This window comes from Dermacentor silvarum, chromosome 3 (assembly GCF_013339745.2).
Source record: "Dermacentor silvarum isolate Dsil-2018 chromosome 3, BIME_Dsil_1.4, whole genome shotgun sequence".
Taxonomy (NCBI): domain Eukaryota; kingdom Metazoa; phylum Arthropoda; class Arachnida; order Ixodida; family Ixodidae; genus Dermacentor; species Dermacentor silvarum.
The window spans coordinates 194,319,428-194,339,633 of record NC_051156.1 but is presented as its reverse complement, the minus strand read 5'-3'; the positions used below and the strand labels follow the sequence as shown (position 1 = coordinate 194,339,633).

At 44.1% G+C, this 20,206-nt stretch overlaps 2 protein-coding genes across 2 annotated transcripts; one reads left to right on the top strand and one right to left on the bottom strand.

Moving 5' to 3' along the window:
* Positions 1–25: 25 nt before the first annotated feature.
* LOC119446399 (ran-specific GTPase-activating protein) lies at positions 26–12,398 on the top strand. Its single transcript, XM_037710822.2, has 7 exons — positions 26–175; positions 612–662; positions 1,519–1,625; positions 5,471–5,628; positions 6,190–6,318; positions 7,756–7,827; positions 10,076–12,398. The coding sequence occupies exons 1-7, from the start codon at positions 161–163 to the stop codon at positions 10,225–10,227; spliced, it is 684 nt and encodes a 227-aa protein (XP_037566750.1). The 5' UTR covers positions 26–160; the 3' UTR covers positions 10,228–12,398.
* Positions 12,399–16,176: 3,778 nt separating this feature from the next.
* LOC119446396 (endoplasmic reticulum resident protein 29) lies at positions 16,177–19,721 on the bottom strand. The gene is made up of 4 exons (XM_037710821.2): positions 19,494–19,721; positions 19,115–19,253; positions 18,831–18,992; positions 16,177–16,848 (listed from the first exon to the last, which is right to left on the bottom strand). The coding sequence occupies exons 1-4, from the start codon at positions 19,596–19,598 to the stop codon at positions 16,523–16,525; spliced, it is 732 nt and encodes a 243-aa protein (XP_037566749.1). The 5' UTR covers positions 19,599–19,721; the 3' UTR covers positions 16,177–16,522.
* Between the last annotated feature and the right edge of the window lie 485 nt (positions 19,722–20,206).

Here is a 20,206-nt window from a genome sequence, read left to right as displayed (position 1 = left end):
AGAGACTGTTGGGCTTTTCTCGATTTGTTAAAAACTCGCTATATGCGCATGGTGTCCATCAACAGCGCATCGTAAAAACAGTCTTTGCTGAGCGGGAAAGCTACGAGCAAAAAAATTGTAGTGGGTCGTCGTTGTAAATCCATTTTAATCACGCTGAATAATGAGTGACGAACTTGTAAGTTTGCCGATGAATAATATGCATGACCCGCTTGATTTATTTTGGCACTTATTAAATGTATCCGTTGAAGCTATGGTTGAACAATGAAGTCTCTTTGATAGGCTTATACTTGTTGCGTTCATGTTAGGAAAAAAAAGATGTTTTGTTGCCAATGCTGAAACACAACATTCGGCGATTGTTCCGCGCGCATAAGAGCGCGTCGAAGCATCTTTTCGTGCATAGTTTCGTTAATGCTACGCAATAAATTACATGCATGCAGTCTAGGAAAGCGATGTGGTGTAGCTTCTGTCATCAGATGCCGGTGGCCTGGCGCGTCCCTATATTTAGATTTTCGTGCGTCTTACGGTGATTTTATTATTCCGAGCAGTTCGATTCGCAGTGATGGTCGATAGTACACATATTTTTGCTGAAATCTCTGTTTTTGTTTCTATAGAATGACTCTGGTTGCGTGGAGAAAAGCCGGAACGACAGCGTGAGCGAACACGTAAGTGTTTTGTTCTTCACTTTTGAGAGCAAAATTTTCGCTGTAAAACTTGGTGAGGATACAGCATTCCAGCTTGCTGCATTGTGCAATGGATCTAGCTGTGTTCCCTGGTTTTAGCCCTAGGCATGCTGTCAAACTTGAGCACTTGAATCATCGCAGTGTGCTTTGGTTAGTCAGATGATCCAGCATCTCCCATTGTATTCACTGCTTTTTCGAAGAAAGGGAGGGGGGCTGGTGAGGTTGGCAAGCACGCGGTGTTTCGTTGTAAAAAGTTCTATTGTAGGTTCAAAGAAAAGACGCAGGGGGTGGATGGGGCAGGCAGGCATATGGTGTTTCGGTTGAAAAAAAAAAAAAAAACTATTTTATTAAAGTTTATTACTACTACTCCATTGTCGGCAAGATGAGCGTTTTATTTTCTTCAGTACACGACTAAGCAATTAGTAAAGTCGACGGCGTTCATTCATTTATACATAATCGCGTGAAAGTGGCGATTAAAATGTGCCGCAACATCCTTTGCAGCGGCAGATTTCTTCATTATATATGAATGGATACAAGAGAAGGGAAGCGCGGTCGAGGACGACAGAAAACTAGGTCGGGTGATGAAGTTAAGAAATTTGCTGACGCAAGGTGGAATCAGCTAGCGCAAGACAGGGGTAATTGGAGATCGCAGGGAGAGGCCTTCGTCCTGCAGTGGACATAAATATAGGCTGATGACATTTGTAGTGAAGCAATGTATGGTGTGAGAATCAACTGTAATGTAACAAGCATTTGATATACAGAATTGCCAGATTCTCAGCCTGCACAGGGTACAATGCTGTTCTTGCTTGAAGTTCATTTTTCTCTTGCTTGCATGCAGGAAGATGAGCGTTCGCACAGTCCAGACATTCACTTTGAGCCGGTCATGAAGTTGCCATTGATAGATGTGAAAACGCTCGAAGAAGATGAGGAGGTCCTTGTCAAGTTGTAAGTGCTGCATGCTTTCTTGGTGTACACTAAAAAAAAAAGCACCGCATATCCACGGGGTGAATGATGATGAGTGGGCGAAGCTCCGGAGGGAATCATCGGTAAACCGTGAATCTTCCGTGTAATTCGCCCAGTCTCGCCGCACTAAATCGAACGATTGACTTCCACCAATGACACGCGCCATATGTGACGTCATTCCTATTTTATAACAGCGCCCTTCATTATAATTGCACCATCTCCCGCTTAAGGGGACGCTAGCACAAACGCGTTAGAAACGTGCAGTACTCTCTAGTAAGGGGGAGAGGCCACAGCGTCTTACGCAGCCGTTTACACATGCCGGAACGTGCACCGCGTTTGCCGACGCCATCACATGACTGCTGAGAGAGTATAACCCCTGTATTCATAAACGCTCCTCGACTTGAACTTGACTTGCCACCGCCTTCAACGCGTTTCGAACGCGCTGCCCAAGGCGGTGGCAAGTCAAGTTCAAGTCGAGGAGCGTTTATGAATACGGGGGTAAGGCGGAGAGGCCACAGCGTCTTACACCAGCTTCTTACACGGGCCATAACGCGCTAGCACAAACGCGTTAGAAACGCGCAGTCTTTCGTGATTGTTGGGTATTTATTGTCATCGTGGTGCGTGTGTCCATGTGCGCTTTGTGGCGTAGTGGCTAGCGTTCGGAAGCGAGGGGTACCTGGTTCGATTCCGCGCTACGGACACAACTTCCGGAATTTTTTTTTTTTTCATAAGAGTAGACGTGGCTACCTACTACGACGACGACTACTACTACTACTACAGAGGAGGGACAGACCCACACCCTAAGGAGCTTCGCCCCTAAAAAAAAAACAATTGTTACTACTTTGGTTGGGGGCTTATCTACTTGTGTATATTTTATTTTAAGATTCTGCACTCGCTACTGTCCTGCCACAAACGCTGTGCGCCGCTTGTACGCGTATGCCATTCGTGACCTGAACGTAGCAGGCGCTACTCTGCTATGGAAAGGAAAAACATGTATGATGACGATTGTTGTTTGAGGACAAAATAAGCCTGAAATGGACAAATGTTTTTTCGAGTTCGAAAGAGAGATCACGTGCATCAGATATTGAGCAGAAATACAGTGGGCAGTGCCGTCACTAGTGTGCTTGTTGAGCACCAGAGCCTGTTGCAGCACAAAGAAAAACTTTTGCGCTGTAGTCAAGTTCGGGATAAAATAATTGTGCGCAAATTCTGTTGTGTGCTCAAAAATCGAGAACATGTATAGTGTGGTACATTGTTAAAAGGAAGCGCCTAATTGAATCACCAGCAGCGATTACTATTGGATCATTATACAAGAAGGTGCCAGCAATGATCTTGTAGCAGTTCATTTCTATATAATGCATCATGTTAGCTGTCAATATTCTTAAATTTTCTGAAGTTATGTAACATTGAATACTAAATTGGTGTTCCCTTTGATACAGAGGTCACATGGCTTTTGATAGTGATCGAACCTGATTCAGATCAAAATTCTTAACTGCTATTGGCTCCCTCCTGAAGCTAGCACAAAGAAGCCAACTGCGACTGCAAAATTTGATCTCTAGTCACAATGAAAAGTGTGCCGTGTGACACCTGTATAAGTATTAGTGCACTGTTAGTGCTCGAAACGCAGTGTCTATGACAAGGCATAAAATTTTGTCTACCCCGATCTCTTTGTGCTCAACAAGTGTGCTATTACCTACGGTATAAGGGGTGTAGTGTGCATAAATAAGAAATCTCAGCCTGAAGTGTGACAGGTTTTTTGGTTTTCAGTATCGCTTTTCAACCTGACATAAAAGAAAAGGCTATGTGCTCGGTATCGCTTTTTTCTATGTTTTCAGAAAAGTGGTGTAGTTCGTTTGTTTTTATTTGATGCAAAAACCTATTGTGGGTTAGGTGCAGCCTTAAACCATATTGGAGAATATCTTTCACGCAGCATTGTGTTAAACAAAACGACAAGTTGAGAGTGCTTAGAATTAGTCGTGTAGCAGTGCTGTGTCTGCATTGAGATTGACATGCATGAACTCGAGCATGATTAAAAGTACTTGCTTGTGTAACCTGGGTGTACCTAACCGTACACCCAGATTACACAGGTTGCTTCTATTGATTCAGCAACAGTTACCATGATCAACCTCTAAAGCACATGTGTTCAAACATTCTCAAAAAGCATCAAGTTATGTCAGGGTAATTCAGACAAACTTCCTGTTCGGCTTGAGTTGGCGCAATTTGACTGCATACCAATAAGCTTCATATTTCTAGCCATTCGTTATTTCTTGATGCTGGCTTCAGAAGACCATGTGCTAATCAAAATACACACGATTTAAGCTTTTATTCCCAAATTTTGGCATTTTCACTAAGTGGAGTGGAATTGATGTTGGTATTGATGTGTGTATGCCACTAGTAATGCATACATACTTGATTTAAATCTGCAGGTGACTCAATCATGTGGTGTATTTGGGTTTTTGTTAGAGGGGTGTTACTTAATACTTGAATTTTGTAAAAAGCTGCTAAAATTCATTAGAGTAAATTAGTTTGTGACAAAGCCGCAAATTTCTACAAGTTGCCTATATAAACCTAGTGGAAAAATCAAGGTTAACATTATTTGTCACTGTAAGGTTTCACTGTTAAAAACCAAATGAAGGCCTATATAAAACATGTACCTGTGTCAAGTTGCATCAGCACCTCTCATAACTGAAGCTCCTTGATCAATGCTCCTCTGGGTGGCGGAAAATGTCATGGAGGGGCTTTAGTCATAACAGAAGGCAAACTTGCGATACTTGCCGCTGGTAATTTGGGGTATGTTGTAATTTGTTAAGATGGGGACTGGGTCAGTTTTGCCATTCCTAGTGAACACCATGAGCAGTAAAGCAGTTATGATTTATGTTTGGGCAACTTCCCTAGGAACCTCCACATTGTATGCCAGCTATGCAAGTCTGAAAGCCAACACTGGATCCAAAAGGATGGCATGCTTAGTTAGGTAACCCGTAAAGCTCCTCCTTGTGGTCTAAACTGTGTACACATGTGCATTGAATACTACATTGCTTTGCATGCAGGAGAGTTGCAGGCTACCCTAATAGCTGGTTTTGTGTGTTTTTGTCAAATGGATTGTGATTTTAAAAATATCTAGGCATTTGTACTGCATATCTTCCCAGAAATAGTAAGGTGGCTTCCCTGCAGTGCCTTATTGCTCGAAACTTAGCTGCCAGACCATCGTCAGATTTATCATGCACATGTGTGCCGGTTTTGTTGGCTTCTGCGGAATGCTTAGAAGAGGTTTTTGTGGATGCTTGCCAGCATGTGATTAGCATGAGACTGTTCATGGTGGTGAGCTCAGCAGCGATGAAAACTTAGCAGGCTTCTGTTAGAAAGCCAGCTTGATGGTTCATAGCAGGGATGCTCATGTAATGATTTTCAGGTGCACATTGGAGAACGTAGGCAGTCAGAATGAATATCTAAGTCCCATATTACGGTACCCCTCATAGCTCAACGGTAAAGCTCTGTGTCGATAAACTGCATCAAATAATGTAAATGTGCATGCAAGCTGTACATGCACTTTGTACTGAAATGCTTGGACAGTGTCCCTTCTGCTGTCATGTATAGATTGTTATACCAGTGTAGACGGGTACAGAAATGATTGAGAACATTTTAAAGCAAAGTTCTTTGGTTCTGTTCCCCACTTTGTATGGACGGCTGTCTGGCTGAGTAAACTGAGCCAATCCCAGAGGCTGTAACAGACCTGCCAAGTTTGCTGCTGATAGAGTGCTGTAGCCCTCCCTGTTTGCCCTTCATTTTGTTATGATGGTACCTGATGTGTTGCGACAATGTCTGCCCAGGCGGGGAAAACTCTACAGGTACGTCACGGCGCCAGACGAGGCACCGGAGTGGAAGGAGCGTGGCACAGGCGAGGTGAAGATCCTCTGCAACAAGTCTGGCCACTGCCGCATTCTCATGCGCCGTGACAAGACCTTCAAAGTCTGCGCCAACCACTATGGTAAGAGCTGCCACCCTACGAGCATTCGTGTGCTTGAGCTGTGAAACGATCAAATTTAGTATATTGTGCTGCTAGTGGGTTCAATCCTGGCCACGGTGGCCCGCACTCTGGTACAGGTGGAATGCAAAATTGCTTGTGCACCATACATCGCGTGACGTTAAGAGAATCCCGCGTGGTCAAAAATTAACCTAAAGTTCCCCACTACAGTGTGCCTCATGATCAAGTCATGGTTCTGGCAATGCTTGATAAGAAAAGAATGTAAACTGAAGTGAAAAGTTGAAAAACACAGGCCCAGGTCAGCCTGGTGCATTCGACGTAGAGGACTGGCATCTTGCAACAAAAGCTATAACAGATCTTTTTTGGTACTCAAAAGGCAAGCATGGACACAAGTGGAATGAGAAGGACCTCACAATTGCTGACTATCAACTGAAAGATGTTTTATCGCTCCTTCCTCATGAAGTGTGCGTGTCCTTGGTGATCCATCAGATGTGCTAGTTATTGTATTGCGTGCATCGTCTTTCTTAGCTCCCTGGGCAAATATCTCCCTTCGCGTTCTTGCAGTGCACCCGGGCATGGAGCTAAAGCCAAGCCATGGTAGCGACAAAGCGTGGGTCTGGAGCACCGTGGCCGACTTTGCAGATGAGGAGCCGAAGCCAGAACTGCTAGCACTACGGTTCGGAAGCGTGGAGAGTGAGTGTCTGTTTGCCTGTGTCCCTTGTTAGTGCTACTTGTTGTTCCTTGTATGCAAAGCATTCAAAGGGGCCAGCAATTCGTCTGGTGCTACATTCATTTACTGCATCGCGGGATCAAATCCCAGCTTCCGTAGTGGAAGGGGGCAAAATGCAAGAACGCCCGCGTACCGTGCATTGGATCCACGTTAAAGAACCCTAGGTGATCAAAATTAATTCGGATTCCTCCACTACAGTGTGCCTCATAATCAGATGAAATGAACTAATTTGCTGTTGCAGCCTCGCACAGCAAATGTCACAATCTTCTCGAGAACATGTCCGTCTTTACAATGTACAGAACGTTGTCCTTGTCGGCTACATTATTGCTTGTCATGGCCTCAGAGGTACTTGCACAAGTGCTACCACTTCCGAATCCTGTGTAGTGTACAATAACTTGCACAAGTTCCTAAGCGCAATTTTTTTTTTTAATGCATTATACTACAGTGGTTAGTACCCGCCGGGGTGGCTCACTCAGCTAAGGCATGGCACTGCTGAGCACAAGATCGCGGGATCGAATCCCAGCCACGGCGGCCGCATTTCGATGGAGGCGAAATGCAAAAAAGCCCGTGTGCTTGCGTTGAGTGCACGTTAAAGAATCTCAGGTGGTCAAAATTAATCCGGAGCCCTCCACTATGGCGTGCCTCATAACCAGAACTGGTTTTGGCACGTAAAACCCCAGAAAGAAGAATCGTCATAATTAGACATTTGGACAATTCAGACTTTTTTTTTTTCTTTTTTTCTTTCCAGTGAAATCCGAATTACCGAGGTTTTACAGTGCTTAGATTTAGGTGCATGTTATGGAACGCCAGGTAGTCAAAATTAATTTGGAGACCCCCCCTAATGGCGTACCTCATAATCATATTTTGGTCTCGGCAAGTAAAACCCCTGAATTTAATTTACATCAAACAGCACAGGCGGGTGGACAAGAAAGGAAGACTGAACACCAATGCGTGTTCTTTCTTCCTTGTCCTGTAGTCTGCAAGGTTTACCATGTTGATGTTCTATGCAAGATCTTTTATCTTTCTTACTGAAGTAAAGTCCTTTATCTTATTTCAGAGGTGCTAAGGATCGGTACACTGTAGTAATTACTTTCGGTTGATTCTCTTTTATAGCGTCATTGATGGTATAGGCAGAGCATTGCTTTGCTGGAACCAGTGACAGAATGCAAAAAAAAAGAACTGGAATGGAATCGCTATGTGATCGAAGGAGAGCCCAGCCTTTTCTTTAGAATTTCTGAATGTTGTTGTTGCACTCAGCAGTCAGCGAATTTGCTTGCCTGTTGTGTCACCCAGCTTTTATTACTCGTAAATTTTCCCCTTCCAGCAGGATTTTACTGTTCACACGATTGAGCATAAATGCTTGCATTGCAATAGCAGAGGCCTCCTTGCTTTTATTCCAGATGCCCAAAAATTCAAGGAAAAATTTGAAGAAGCAAAGAAAATGCAAATTGCGCTACTCAAAGAAAGCAAAGGTGAGGAGTGCTTGCCTGGTTCATTATATTCATTACACAGTCGACTTTTGGCAATTTAACCCTGACAGGATTGATAGTTGATCGAACTATATTAGGTGCAGAAAAAAAAAAAACTCCAAAACGCACCGCTAATTCATTTGGCAGTACAGTCAAACCTTGTTAATACATAGTTGGCCTGGAACAACGTTTAGGTACGCACTAAACGATAATCAGTAAATCGGTAATCTTCACTAAATCGGTAATCTTCATTTGCCGCAACGACGGCATCTTCGAACTCGATAAGGCTGCGAGCTAGTTTGTCCATGAGGCCCCGCTTACTAACTAAATTAACAAGCACGGTGTAATGCGTGCGCTGGTAAACATGAACACATCTCACTCGATGACCGCAGAAGTTCGCTGTCAGAACGCTGAGTGAGGAGGCGCGGCAGCCGAAGTGAGCTTCAACGCGAACTAGATGTCAAAAGCACAGTGCATACGAATCTACCAGGGCTAGTTGAACTTTGTATGTAGATCGCTTTGAAGATGAGGCCTGTGCGGGCGCGCACTTTTTCTACGCAGCAGATCGCTTTCAAGATACGGCGGCCGACCCCGAAGTAAACCCTCCCTTTCTCGCCTCCCCCGCCGTGCGCGACAGAAGCAGTGCGCGTCTGCCCCGCCTTTCTCCCTCGCGCGCGCGAGATAAGCGGCTGACCATCGCAAGCTTTTGCTCGCACATACAGTGCACGGCACGCAGCGACAAGTTGCTCTTTGGACTTTATACGAAAACTCAAAGCGACGTCCAAGGTGACGGCAGAAATGCACTTCGCAATAAAATGTGCTTCTGCGCGGTTACTAGGTACTTGAATTGGATTTGACGGCGACAGCAAATTCGCACCCCCTACCGCCGGCTTCTTCGCGTTACTGGGAGCTAATCTCGAAGGCCATGCTTTTGTCCACGGCAATCGGCAACAGCTGCATGAGCAGGAAATACGTCGGGGTGGCCACGTTTCAAGTTCACTATAGCTGGCGGCTGTCGTCCGGGCATCGCAGCTCGAGAATCGAACGTCTGCACACATGAGATTTTGCTGATTTTGTGCCTGTGCGTGTAAATAAGAAACAAAAATAGTACGCACTAACCGTTTGTTGGGCAGTGAGCGACTACAGCTTAAGCGGTCAGCCAATACATGGGGTTCAATGGGGGCTGGGTGGGGGAATCTTCGCGGCTACGTTTAAACCCCAATTACACATTAAGCGGGTACGTATTAACGAGGTTTGACTGTATTTGCCTAATTCTAATTGCCGAATCGAATGCGCACCCACTTTCTATGTGCCTAAAGTAGGAAACTAACGTAGCAATGTTATGAAAGCTCCTAAGCAAAGTAGCAATTTAACGCCCACCCGAGTCAACTTCGCCGCAATAAACCTGTGCTATGCAGTAAAGCATACCAACGTCGCAAAGTCAGTTTTGGTTTCGTATTTGATTGCAACACGGAGGCAATTTTCAGCCCAATTTTCACGGCGGTAAAAATGGTGCGAGTAGCGAATATGGTAAATACAGTAGAATCTCGTTGATACGTTCTTTACTGGAACCAGAAAATACAACGTATCAAACGAAAATTGTATTATCCAAAATACATCACTCCTATAAGACATTGGCCAGGAAAAGAACAAAAAACGGATTATGTGTTACAGTATCCCAAAAAAGTATCATGCAGAATCGTATCAACGAGATTCCACTGTACCGTAATCAAACATTTAGAGCTACAGTTACTGCTTAAAAATATCCCTAGGGCAAGCCGGAAATAGGTGTTTCTGACAAGTTCTATGCGAAATCTGGCTTGAGGTACCGCTTTACAGCAGCAAAATTTTTGCCTTCGTGTAAAATAAATTTGCACGAACGGCCCTCCTGCATACCATGTGATTGTATTGGCACAAATTTTCTGTGCCTTTCTGTGGCTTGCTTTTCTGCTGGGAACTCGCAACATTTTCTGCTTTGAGTGTGCAGGTTGACTCGGTGGGGCCATGTTATGGTTGTAATTTGGTTGTGAACGGTCGCGTACGCATATTGTCTTCCTCGATAATATCCACAATGATGTGCACCGGTACTCCGGTACCATTTTTGACGCCCGTAAATAGCGCCCGGCCAATAACCATTTAAAATCATCGTTGACTGCATCGTTGAAATCATCGTCACAATTTTTCCTGCTACAAATTCTGCTCAAAAACACTCTTGGCCATTCCCACCACTGAGAGTGTGTTGTGTTTCCAGAAGCCGCTCCCGAATCCGAAGTGCCCACGAAGGAACTAGAATCGCTGGCCATCAAGGAGGAGGCGAAGGAGGATAAAGCGGGCGACAGTAGCACCGCTACAGAATCTGAAAAGATCCCATCCGGAGACTCGGCGGATTCGTCCAAGAAGTGAACGAAAATGCCTAACGTACTTTTAGCCTGCTGTGTACTGCTGGTCAATCGACTGTTGCCTTTTTCGCGTCGCAGGGACCATGTCTCGCTCTCGGATGAGGCGAGTCAGTCCTCAGTCTCGGGGAACTCATCCTCGGGTAGGCTGGTTTTTTGAGGCGCGGAAACGCCCAATTTGTGGCGGGATGTAAGTGGCCTCTTTTTCCTTTTTTTTAGTGCATTGCCAGAGAGTTCCTACCTTGTGAAGGAAGTTTGTAAAGCACGTAGTGTTGTTTGAAGGGGAGAGGACTAGAGCAGACGTCTGGCTGGCACGGTGGTTGGTGGTGGTGTCATGCGACCACACACGAAAGTACGACACAGATTGAGCGTTGCTGCCTTTATCGTGTCTAATTCGTTGGATATGTGCTGGTGTTATTGTCGAAAAGTGTTCTTTTTTGCATAATTTTCTTTACGCACACTGGCAGGAATTATTTCTTCAGGAGAGGTAGTACGGTCGAACCAGGATATATCAAAATTGAAGGTGCTCGCAATATAGTTCAATATATAGGTATTGTGAAATATAAAGTATGCTTAATGTGGTGGAATTCGACATGCACTTGGTAGGGTGCTATGCTTTTGCATGGGATATCCAAGGGGGTGGATTTAGACAATAATTCGATCTACCCAGGTTCGGTATATCCAAGTTTGACTGTACCACAGCGGAATCCCGTTGATACGTTCCTCACCGTTGCGTTTTCCCGGTCTCTATCCTATATATTGTTTCCATTCGATATGCTGTCGTTTTGTAATGTTCCTGCATGTTACGTTGTACTTGATTAGTAGTCTCATAAATTTAGCATTGCATAGGCAAACTTGGAAGTAAGAAATTTCAGAAGTATGCAATCGTCAAGTCTGGATGAGCATGTTGCAACACAGTCCAGTTTTTGCTGGCTCGCTAAAGTCAGTCTCGCTGCAGTACAGTCTTGTTGTGCAGCGAAACATACTAAGAATGAAAGGGGGCTGTTATCACGGAATGTTGTATGTGTCTCTTAATTATGCACACGCACAGAGCTGTTTCTGACGTTGCTATGGCGATTTGTGGCCTTCCTCACTGTCGTGATTTCCCGGCTGTTATGTTCGTTTTGCTTGGTCCCTTGAAAACTGTATTAACGGGATTCTAAAGTATACTTGTGGCACTGTTGTTAGTGTGCAGTAGCTGAGAGATGTGTGTGTAGCTCTTATAGAGTGAGAAAGTGGATCAACACTGCTTTCGTATCCAAGCACATTCAGTTTATATTTTGCAGTTTTCTACGGTTTCAGCCAGACATTGAGAGTCAACTTTTTCTTTCTTCACAATGCGTGCGCGTGGCACTTTGAGTGTAGAGCATGCTTCACTGTCGCTCGCTTTGCACGAGATTCCACAATCAATGCTGAAATGCTTTTAATTTTGCTTATAGAGCACACATAATAGCTTATGCTGTATTGCCACGCTTCCTGTATGTTTGTGTTAGTAGCATAATTTGCCACTTATGCAAATCTTGGGTTCTTCTAACAGAAGACTTGCATGTTGCGTGGGCAGATTCGGGGGCACTCTTTATGTTAACGACATTAGCAATGTCAAGTTTTTGCTGTTGGCAAGTGAGAACGGCGTGGCACGCCTCAGTTTATAACCATTTGTAATCACTTTGAGTTAATGATGATGGGAACCGTCGTAAGGTTCTCAAACTATTTATAAGTGTACTATATACAGTAAGCGCATGGTGTTGCTTTGGCTCTAAGGGTTGATACTCTTATTATATACTGCGAAATGGCCAACAAGCTCGCTTCCTTTTTCATCATCATTTTGTCCACCGAGCGCTACCTTCAGATGTTTATGACTGTGTCATTGTGCGTGTGTGTGCTGGTTGTGTTGTACATGCTGATGGGAGTGACTGTGTAGTGTTGGCTGACATGTTTGTGACTGTGGTTTAACACATCCATCACGTGATGCGAGGACTCTGGCAGATGAAAGAATAGGCATCTCAAAATAAGCTGGCGTTTAGTGACACAGACTCGGCAGAGCTGTTGGTTGTGCTTTCACGCCAGGACACTGGGTTATTCAGTCATTTCTTCACTGTATATACCGCGGCATGTGTAGTTCTTGCGGAACACCTCATGTACTTGGCAAGCAGCTATTAAATGGTCTTCGGATTTGTCTCTCGTCGCTTTATGGGAAACATAGAGTTCACCAACATTACGCCTAAAACCAGCGGCACTCATGGCATGGTAGCTCAGCTACCAAAAAAGTGAAGAGGATGCTTTACCTGGGGGCCAACTCTGATTTACCTAATCAAGTACATACATAAACACAGAAGTGCTGTTATTAGACAAGCGCTAGCCCTTTGATGGACACAAGCAGACAACAGATCGCTTTGTGTCTATAAATCATTTCAAGTGTGTTTGTGGTCCGAGATGCAAGAAAAGCCAAATCTGAAGCTGGCAAGCATATTTACTGGAGAAAAAAAAAAGCAAGACCTGTATGTCAGGCCATTTTCATCGTGGAAGGCACTACACGGCCTGCTTCTATTACCTCTTACTGGCTGCCAATAAAATGATCAGAAGCAGCCTGTGCCTTAGTGCACCATAAAAATAGCATGTGCATTGCATATTTTTATTGTATTTATAGTGAGCATGCTTTGTAGTTACTAGCATCTTTACTCAAGGCTGCCCAGTATCACAAGGGATCTCGGATGTGATCTCGAAAATAGAAGCTTCGTGAAAAGCCTTTAATGCTATGCACTTCTCATATATAGCCCTGTGATGTGTAGGCGAGGCTAACAATTTGATAATCTATTTTGGTGGGTGCGTGCAGGGCAAATTGAGATGCCATCCTACCCAAGATATTCAAAGCACATAGATTTCATGAAAACATGTCTGCGCCTATTTTCAATGAAGGAATATAGCAAGAAATGGTGCTCTGGATTTTACTGATTATTCTAGTGCAAGAAATAAATTTTGATCATTGTGTTGCTATAGTGATTGTAAATAATGAAGGGTAAGTAAACCATTAGCACAATCGTTCTGCCTTGTTAATTGATGTGGAAGTGAACCTACATGAAAATGCTACACACGGAAAGTTCAGTTGTAATATTTCATCACCATGGAGCAGTGAAGTTGCCTTGACAAGCGGGACACTGTCCCACTGTCGAGCAATAGGTCAACTGATTTGAATGAACTTTGTTCGATTTACGACAGCTACATGCTGTAGAAATCGTAAATTTTATTTGAGGCCTGAAATTTTTACAGTAAGTGCTGAAAATCGGCAAGATTTTAAGAATTGGAATACGAGGTTTACGAGTACCTAGCACTGCACCAAAAATGAATATGCTGTACTGCAAAATTGTTGCCCAGTTTGCAAGGGCATTGCAAAAGTCTTGCTCACAAATTAGTGCTAAATTTCAGAGCGCTGTATTTAATATACATCGATCTTTTTTTTTGCTTAGGATGTCTCGCTAGGTGCAGTTAACAGAACTGCAATATTGTTCATTGCCTAATGAAAATTTTAAGCTTCGTGCTTGTTTTCTTGCAATCTGTGACTTTTAGCCTTTTTTTTTTTAACTGGCCTAAAAACTAAATATACTCGTTACAGTCGGTAGATTTAAACATTTTCTGTTTAATACAACAACAAACCACATCACATTCAATGCAGTGAATGCCAAGAAAAACAATCTCTCCAATCCCATGTATTTAGATAGGAGGTCCCATGGTAAACTTTCGTAATGCTTGAGTACACAGTTTACAGCAATATTATATGCAGGACTATAATAGTTCAGCCTTCTGTCAATAAACTTCTTAACCTTCAGAAAGGCCACAGTGATCTTGGTAAGTTCAGGAGAGAAAAGTCCATACGTATGAATATGAAAAAGTTGCATTACACAACACTTTTTTGGTTAGGCCACTTGAATAAAAGTTGGTGTATATTTATGAGCTCGTCTATTGAAGAGTACTGGTGTCTCATTCTACTTTGTCTTTTGTAAAATGAAGGTCTTCCACCAAGGAACTTGGGAAAATGCTGTCAAACCTCGAAGCACCCAGAATAATTTACTATAAAAGCTTTTTCTATCAAGTTTTGGGTTTGTTTACGAGGAAATCTGCATTTGTGACGCCATGATGCAGGAGGTGGTTACATAGGAGCAGAACATTGCAATGTTTTGGCACTTGCTCCGGCTCACTCGGTTGCCTGCTATGGTACTTCTCATGAGGCCCGATGTGGCAGCACGGCAGACGACCGAGCAAGCTGGAGTGGCCCTTACTTGGGCTTGGGGATCGACAAAAGATGACCGAGGAACGTGCTTGGCTCTTGCAGAAATATCAGATGCTCGACAACTGCTTTAGAGGTGCCCCGAAATGCAGTCAATCAGTCTTGGAATTTTAAGAAAGGCCAGGGGTCCTGGAAAACTACACCCATTGGATGATGGACACAATGTCTGTAGAGAACATTGCTGCAGTTCCTGCCTCATGCAGAGCTGGAAGCTGTTATTCTAATTTTCTAATAAGAAAAAGTGTCGGAATGTTGCGATGTCATTGCTCCCATGTGACCACCTTCTGCATCATGACAGTTGCCTCCAGGGAAACGAAACTGGGCTGTAGAAAAGGTATTAGTATATTACAATTATTTAGGGTCCTCTTGCCAGTATTTTTTCAAAGTTATAGAGGCCTTTCACTTAAAAAGAAAATGTATGTCGGCACTTGTTTAACATGTGGTCTGCGACTCGGATGTCGGTGTGGCCTTGAAAACCTAAAACACTAAACCCAATTTTTCTCGCTCCATGTACAAAAAAATCTCGGGTTACCAGTGCTACAACAGCACACCTGCATGTTGTAGTAGAAAAATGTACTTCCTGTGAGCATGTAAAAGCTAATGGCTTTGGATCTGTTAGGCCACAGGATTGTTTCCTGTGCAGCTGTTGCTCATAATGCAGTTTCTGGTTGGCAAGCCATTCCAAAAGTCAAGAACCGCGCTGCTTCTAAAGGGCAGCTTGTGTGTAAGGCAATCATGGGACATTGAATATTTGTTAGGTGCTGCATTGGACTAAAGGATCTGTACAAATAGACACACATTTTCAAAGTTGCACCAAGTCGCCACACGTCCCTCACACGTAAATGGATTGCATTTGCAAAGTTTGAAGGTTGGAAAACGAGCGATATTTGATACTAAAATAGATCTCCAAACACTGGACTTGGTGTCGTTGACACAATCACAATGCGTAACTAAATTTGCCGACGCGCTGGGCACCGAGACCTGTCCATAAGAAAAAAAAAATGAACAAGAGTGCTACACACATTTCCGACTGTACTTGCATGTGCCAGCGACAGCCACAATTTGGTAAAAGTTATTTACCATATAATACTTAGTGCGATAGTAAATGCTGGCATGCTTCAACACTTGACAGCATTTTTGGTTGGTCTAGGAGGTATAGACAGTCTCTTAAAAAGCTGACATTTTTGGCATTATAAGAGTCCAGGACCTCAAAACCTAAAAAAATGCTGGGGAAGCTTCAGATTAAATTTTGCCAGAACCAAAATACAATTACGAGGCCTTCCGGTTAATTATGACCACCTGGAGTTCTTTACCCTGCAACGAAATTCAAGTACACTAGCCTTTTTACATTTCGCCCCCATTGAAATGTGGCCACCTCAGCAATGGTACACCATACATCATTACCGAGCTACTGCAGTGGGTGGAAGCACTCGGAATGACATGAAATAGCTTGTCCACGAAGCAGTTTGTTGCGTTTACCATGAGGTGCATGCGTTTTGACCTCGTGAACACAGATACTGGTCACGTCGGTGCAGGTCACTGTACCATATTGGCACTCGCTTGGCCATGCACCAAGTAGCCACATAGCAGACAACCGAGCGAGCTTCGACAGTATATTGTACCAGTGTTTGGAACATCACGTCATGGAACACCCACTTTTAATGAACAAGAAACTTTTATTTGTCTTTTCCTGAAAAACAAATTTGTCTATGGTGATAATGAAAAAAAAATGACTTGATTCAACAAAATGCATGGCAGAACAAAAAAAAAAAACATGCACGCTCTCATCCCGCGGAGGTACAAAAAAAAACAACTAGACTAGCAGCCACTGATAAAACAAGAAACCCGGTGGGAAGCGAGAACACTTTCCCCTTCTAAGAAGAAGGATAGTTTCCAAGCCCCTCAAAATGTTTATGATGTCACTGCATGAAGAAGTCCAGCACTTGGGACACTGTGAAATGGAGAATTCTCAGTGAAAAAGAAACAGCCATGATTGCTTGATGTAGTATGTGCCACTTTCTCATAACTCGTCCTTGACGAAGGAACCAATGATGTTGAGACGTCCCTGGAGCTCTTCTTTCTTGGCCGGCGTGATCTTGCCATTGCGGATATTCTTCACACGTTCAGTCTCGCTGTCGATAAAGCCCTTGCCGCGCTCCAACACCTTCTGCATCATCTTGATGTAGACGTCAGCGGATTTCTTGTCGGCCTCCTTCTCGAGCGACTCCTGAAGTTTCTTCGCCTCGGACAGGATGCCTTCCTGCTTGGTCTTGTCTTCCTCCTTCATAAACTTGGTAGCCAGCTCGTCGAACTTTGGAAGACAGTGTTTCAGCTGCAACTTGATACCTGTGCAACAAACAATGTGGATATGCGATTAAGAGATGACTAAGGTCCCTCATGAAGTCAAAAATTGTGAGAAAGACCAGAATCTAGATACTTTAATGTAGCTGTTAATTTAGGGGCACCAATTTGCTCAGTTTGCCGGACTATACTATCACGGAATGAAATGTGAATAACAGAGGACACCTCTTAACCCCTATATATATATATATATCTATTTGTGATGCGTAACCAGCAAAGCCAGGTGCTATATGCCACCTCACCAACTTCATGCACTGTAGAAAAGGCTAGGCTTGTGTCAACCAATCAGTAACAAAAGCCAACTGTATGTTACAGGAAAGGGAGGAGGGCTTCACTTATTGTGGCAGTTACGGACACTGAAACAATCAGACGCGGAACACTTGAAGGAGCCTTCCTGGTTCTATTCTGTAATAGGCTGATGCGGCCCGTAGCATTTGCTGTAGTGCATGGAGTTGGCAAAATCAGTTTACATGTGCTCCATACCCCGTTTCATAAACAGCAAGCCACACTGCAGAAGCTACTAGTCAATTGTCGCTCCACGCTTCCCACAGTGCAGTTTTTAAATCTGCAATGCTTATGTCATATCACTTGTGCCTCTAGATGCTTCCAGTATCCGGCACACTATGTTTTGGTCATGAGGGCAAGTGCTGCGCTGTGCTCACTGGCCGCGAGATGCACAGCTCTGCTGGTACGGCGGCAAATATCCGCAACACCTTCCTTGTAGGAAATAAGACACTTTGTCAAATAAAAGTAAATGTTATGCTGAATTATAAGACTGATACCCATATCTTGGACTAATACGCAACAGATTATTTTTTAGTCACGAATGGCACCTCTCCAGCCTTCAATAGCTGTGCCTGCTAAGTATGAAATGGAGTTTAGCTTTGCGTATTAAGTTTTAACAGGAGGTCGTAGGGGAGGGCTCCGAATTAATCATGACCATCCGGGGTTACATGGCAACACGCGAGCATTACTGCATTACACCCCCACTGAAATGTGGCCGTGGTAGCTGGAAATCAAACCCCACAGCCACGTTCTCAACAGCACAACACATTGGCCACTGATCCGCAACGAGAGGTAGCCAAGCGTCTGAATGAAATGCGCCGCTAACGCGTTTGGGGAATACAGAAAAAGAGCACCTTTTACCTTGTTATCTCGTGTTCCGTGCTCCATAGGGGCACGACAGTAGAAACAAGCCCTTGCCGGTGCTCAACTTTCAATAACGCATGCGAAAGGCGCATAGCAGTGGGAAGCGAAATTCAAGATGTGCTCTACTTGGTGCATGCAATTCTGCTCACTTCATTTCGACAGTAACTTTGGTCTTGATTGCCAATATGATGTAGGTGGATGCAAAGTATGGTTGAGTTTTGCAATTGTTCATGCTTGTGCACGGGATGACTTGCAAAAAAAAAAAGTACAAAAAAGAAAAAAGGAATCCATGCCTAGCTTTATCAAGCAAGCTTGGCATAGCCAGGTTTAAACATGGATATGAGATTTATGCAAACCCCAAGGACTGTAGTGTCCAGATTGGTTACCAAGGGTGATTTTTAATATTTTTTTTTTGAATAATCCACACTGATAACGTGGAAAGAAATTAAAGAGCATGTGCCTAGTATATTTGGTTAATCAGGGAAGCTTGAACAAAAGCATGTATGTAAATGTCTCACCGGCAGCATTAGATAAGGGCCCAAATGCTGCAATACCGCTATTTCAGATGAATCAGCTTCAACACAGCCACTAGGATAGCGTAATGAGGTTTACGGAAAGCGTAGTGATGACGTGGATAGACTCGCACGACACTTTAGAACCCGGCATCGGAGTGCACTGGCTAAAGATTCTGCTCATCCATTTTTTTTTTTTTTTTGCAGTGATTTGCTAGCAGCAGCGATAAGGGAAGCGCGCCACCTAAGCATTATTATTTTATTATTATATAATATTATTGTATATGCACATAACAGCCGCCTTACCGGAGTTCTTTTTGACGAATGCCTTGATCTCGTCGGCCTTAAAGTCTCCCGTGAATGTCACTGGCTCTTCCTGACCGGCAACAAACAGCTTCAGCACGGGGTAGTCGTCCTTCTTAACTCCAAATCGCTCGGCGAGGTCCGCATTTTCCTTGTTGCCGTAATCTGCATGAAGCAAGGAAAAAAAAAGACACAATGTGACGCATCGCAACAGCAGTTGCGTTGCCGCGAATGCTAGTAGACTGGGGCAACGGCAGGTGTGGGCAGGTGCCGAGTGTGCGGCATACCTTGCACGCCAACTTCGGCAACCAGGAAATCTGGGGTGTTTTGGGACTCCTCGGCGACTTTCACAAACTCGTCGTGCTTCTCTCCGTAAGGGTAGGTGACATCGAACTTGACCAGAGTTACCTTGAACTTGGGAACGATCTGGAACGGTAGATGAATAAAAGCGGCTTTTAATTCCGAAAAAAAAAAAAAAAAAAAGAAAGAAAGAAAAGAGAAACAAACGCGCCTGGTTTAGCCGCGACGGTTTCGTTTTAAAACTAGTGTCCAGCAAGCATACACTAATCCCGTTTGGCATGACCATTCAGCTGGCCGACAGCGAAAAGATAAGTTCCTCGCGCTCCACCGGCAAGGTTTTCTGGGGAGGCATCGAATATCACATACCTTGTCGAACGTGGACGTCAGCAACGAAACGCTGCCCTTCGTACTCGAAGCGAAAGCGGTGCTGCTCATTAGAGCCACGCACAGGAGGATAGGCCTGGGCCACATGTTTGAGAAGCACGCAAGAGGTCCGCCCGCACCGAGATCACGTTCGCAAAATGAGCACCACCGAGTGAACCGTGGCCCTGGCCGTATATCACGAACCCGGGGAACGAACCCGACCCGTGTTTGTTGTACTTCGGCGATTGGTTCGAAGGTAGAAACGTCGCGCGATTTGATTGGCCAGAGTAGCCCAAAATCACGTGTCCTTGATGGCGTTCGCAATGGGATTGCGCGCGCTAGCGTTAGTTTGTGAGTGGCTTGCGATCCATTCGCTAGTTAATTATCGCGGCGACAAATGTGCATGGCCTTGTTTGAGCGAGTTATAATTAACTAGATAAAGCGCGAAATTTGTGTTATTATGCACCCCTGCACACACAGACTCACCTAGTTGTAAGCCTAGTGCAGCAATGTGCTGCCTCTCAAAGGAGCGAAATAAAAGTGGTAATTTAAGACTGCAAACAAACTGTGTCTGAAGAAATACTACCAAACAGCCCAAGTAAGTTGATTTTTTTCTAAATTTCACAGATTACGTAAAAAGCAATAAATACAAAAGCTGTCTTATCCAGCCAATCACGCAGCAGTTTACAAATGACAGGACTTTCAGCCAATCATAA

Bases quoted from the DNA above. Each gene is read 5' to 3' on its own strand.
- LOC119446399 (XM_037710822.2), top strand. The intron at 5,629-6,189 runs GTAAGAGCTGCC...GCGTTCTTGCAG, and splicing joins AGTCTGCGCCAACCACTATG to TGCACCCGGGCATGGAGCTA. The intron at 6,319-7,755 runs GTGAGTGTCTGT...CTTTTATTCCAG, and splicing joins ACGGTTCGGAAGCGTGGAGA to ATGCCCAAAAATTCAAGGAA.
- LOC119446396 (XM_037710821.2), bottom strand. From the start codon at position 19,598: ATGTGGCCCAGGCCTATCCTCCTGTGCGTGGCTCTAATGAGCAGCACC. The intron at 18,993-19,114 runs GTATGCCGCACA...TGCTTCATGCAG, and splicing joins TGCCGAAGTTGGCGTGCAAG to ATTACGGCAACAAGGAAAAT. The intron at 16,849-18,830 runs GTAAGGCGGCTG...TTTGTTGCACAG, and splicing joins ATTCGTCAAAAAGAACTCCG to GTATCAAGTTGCAGCTGAAA.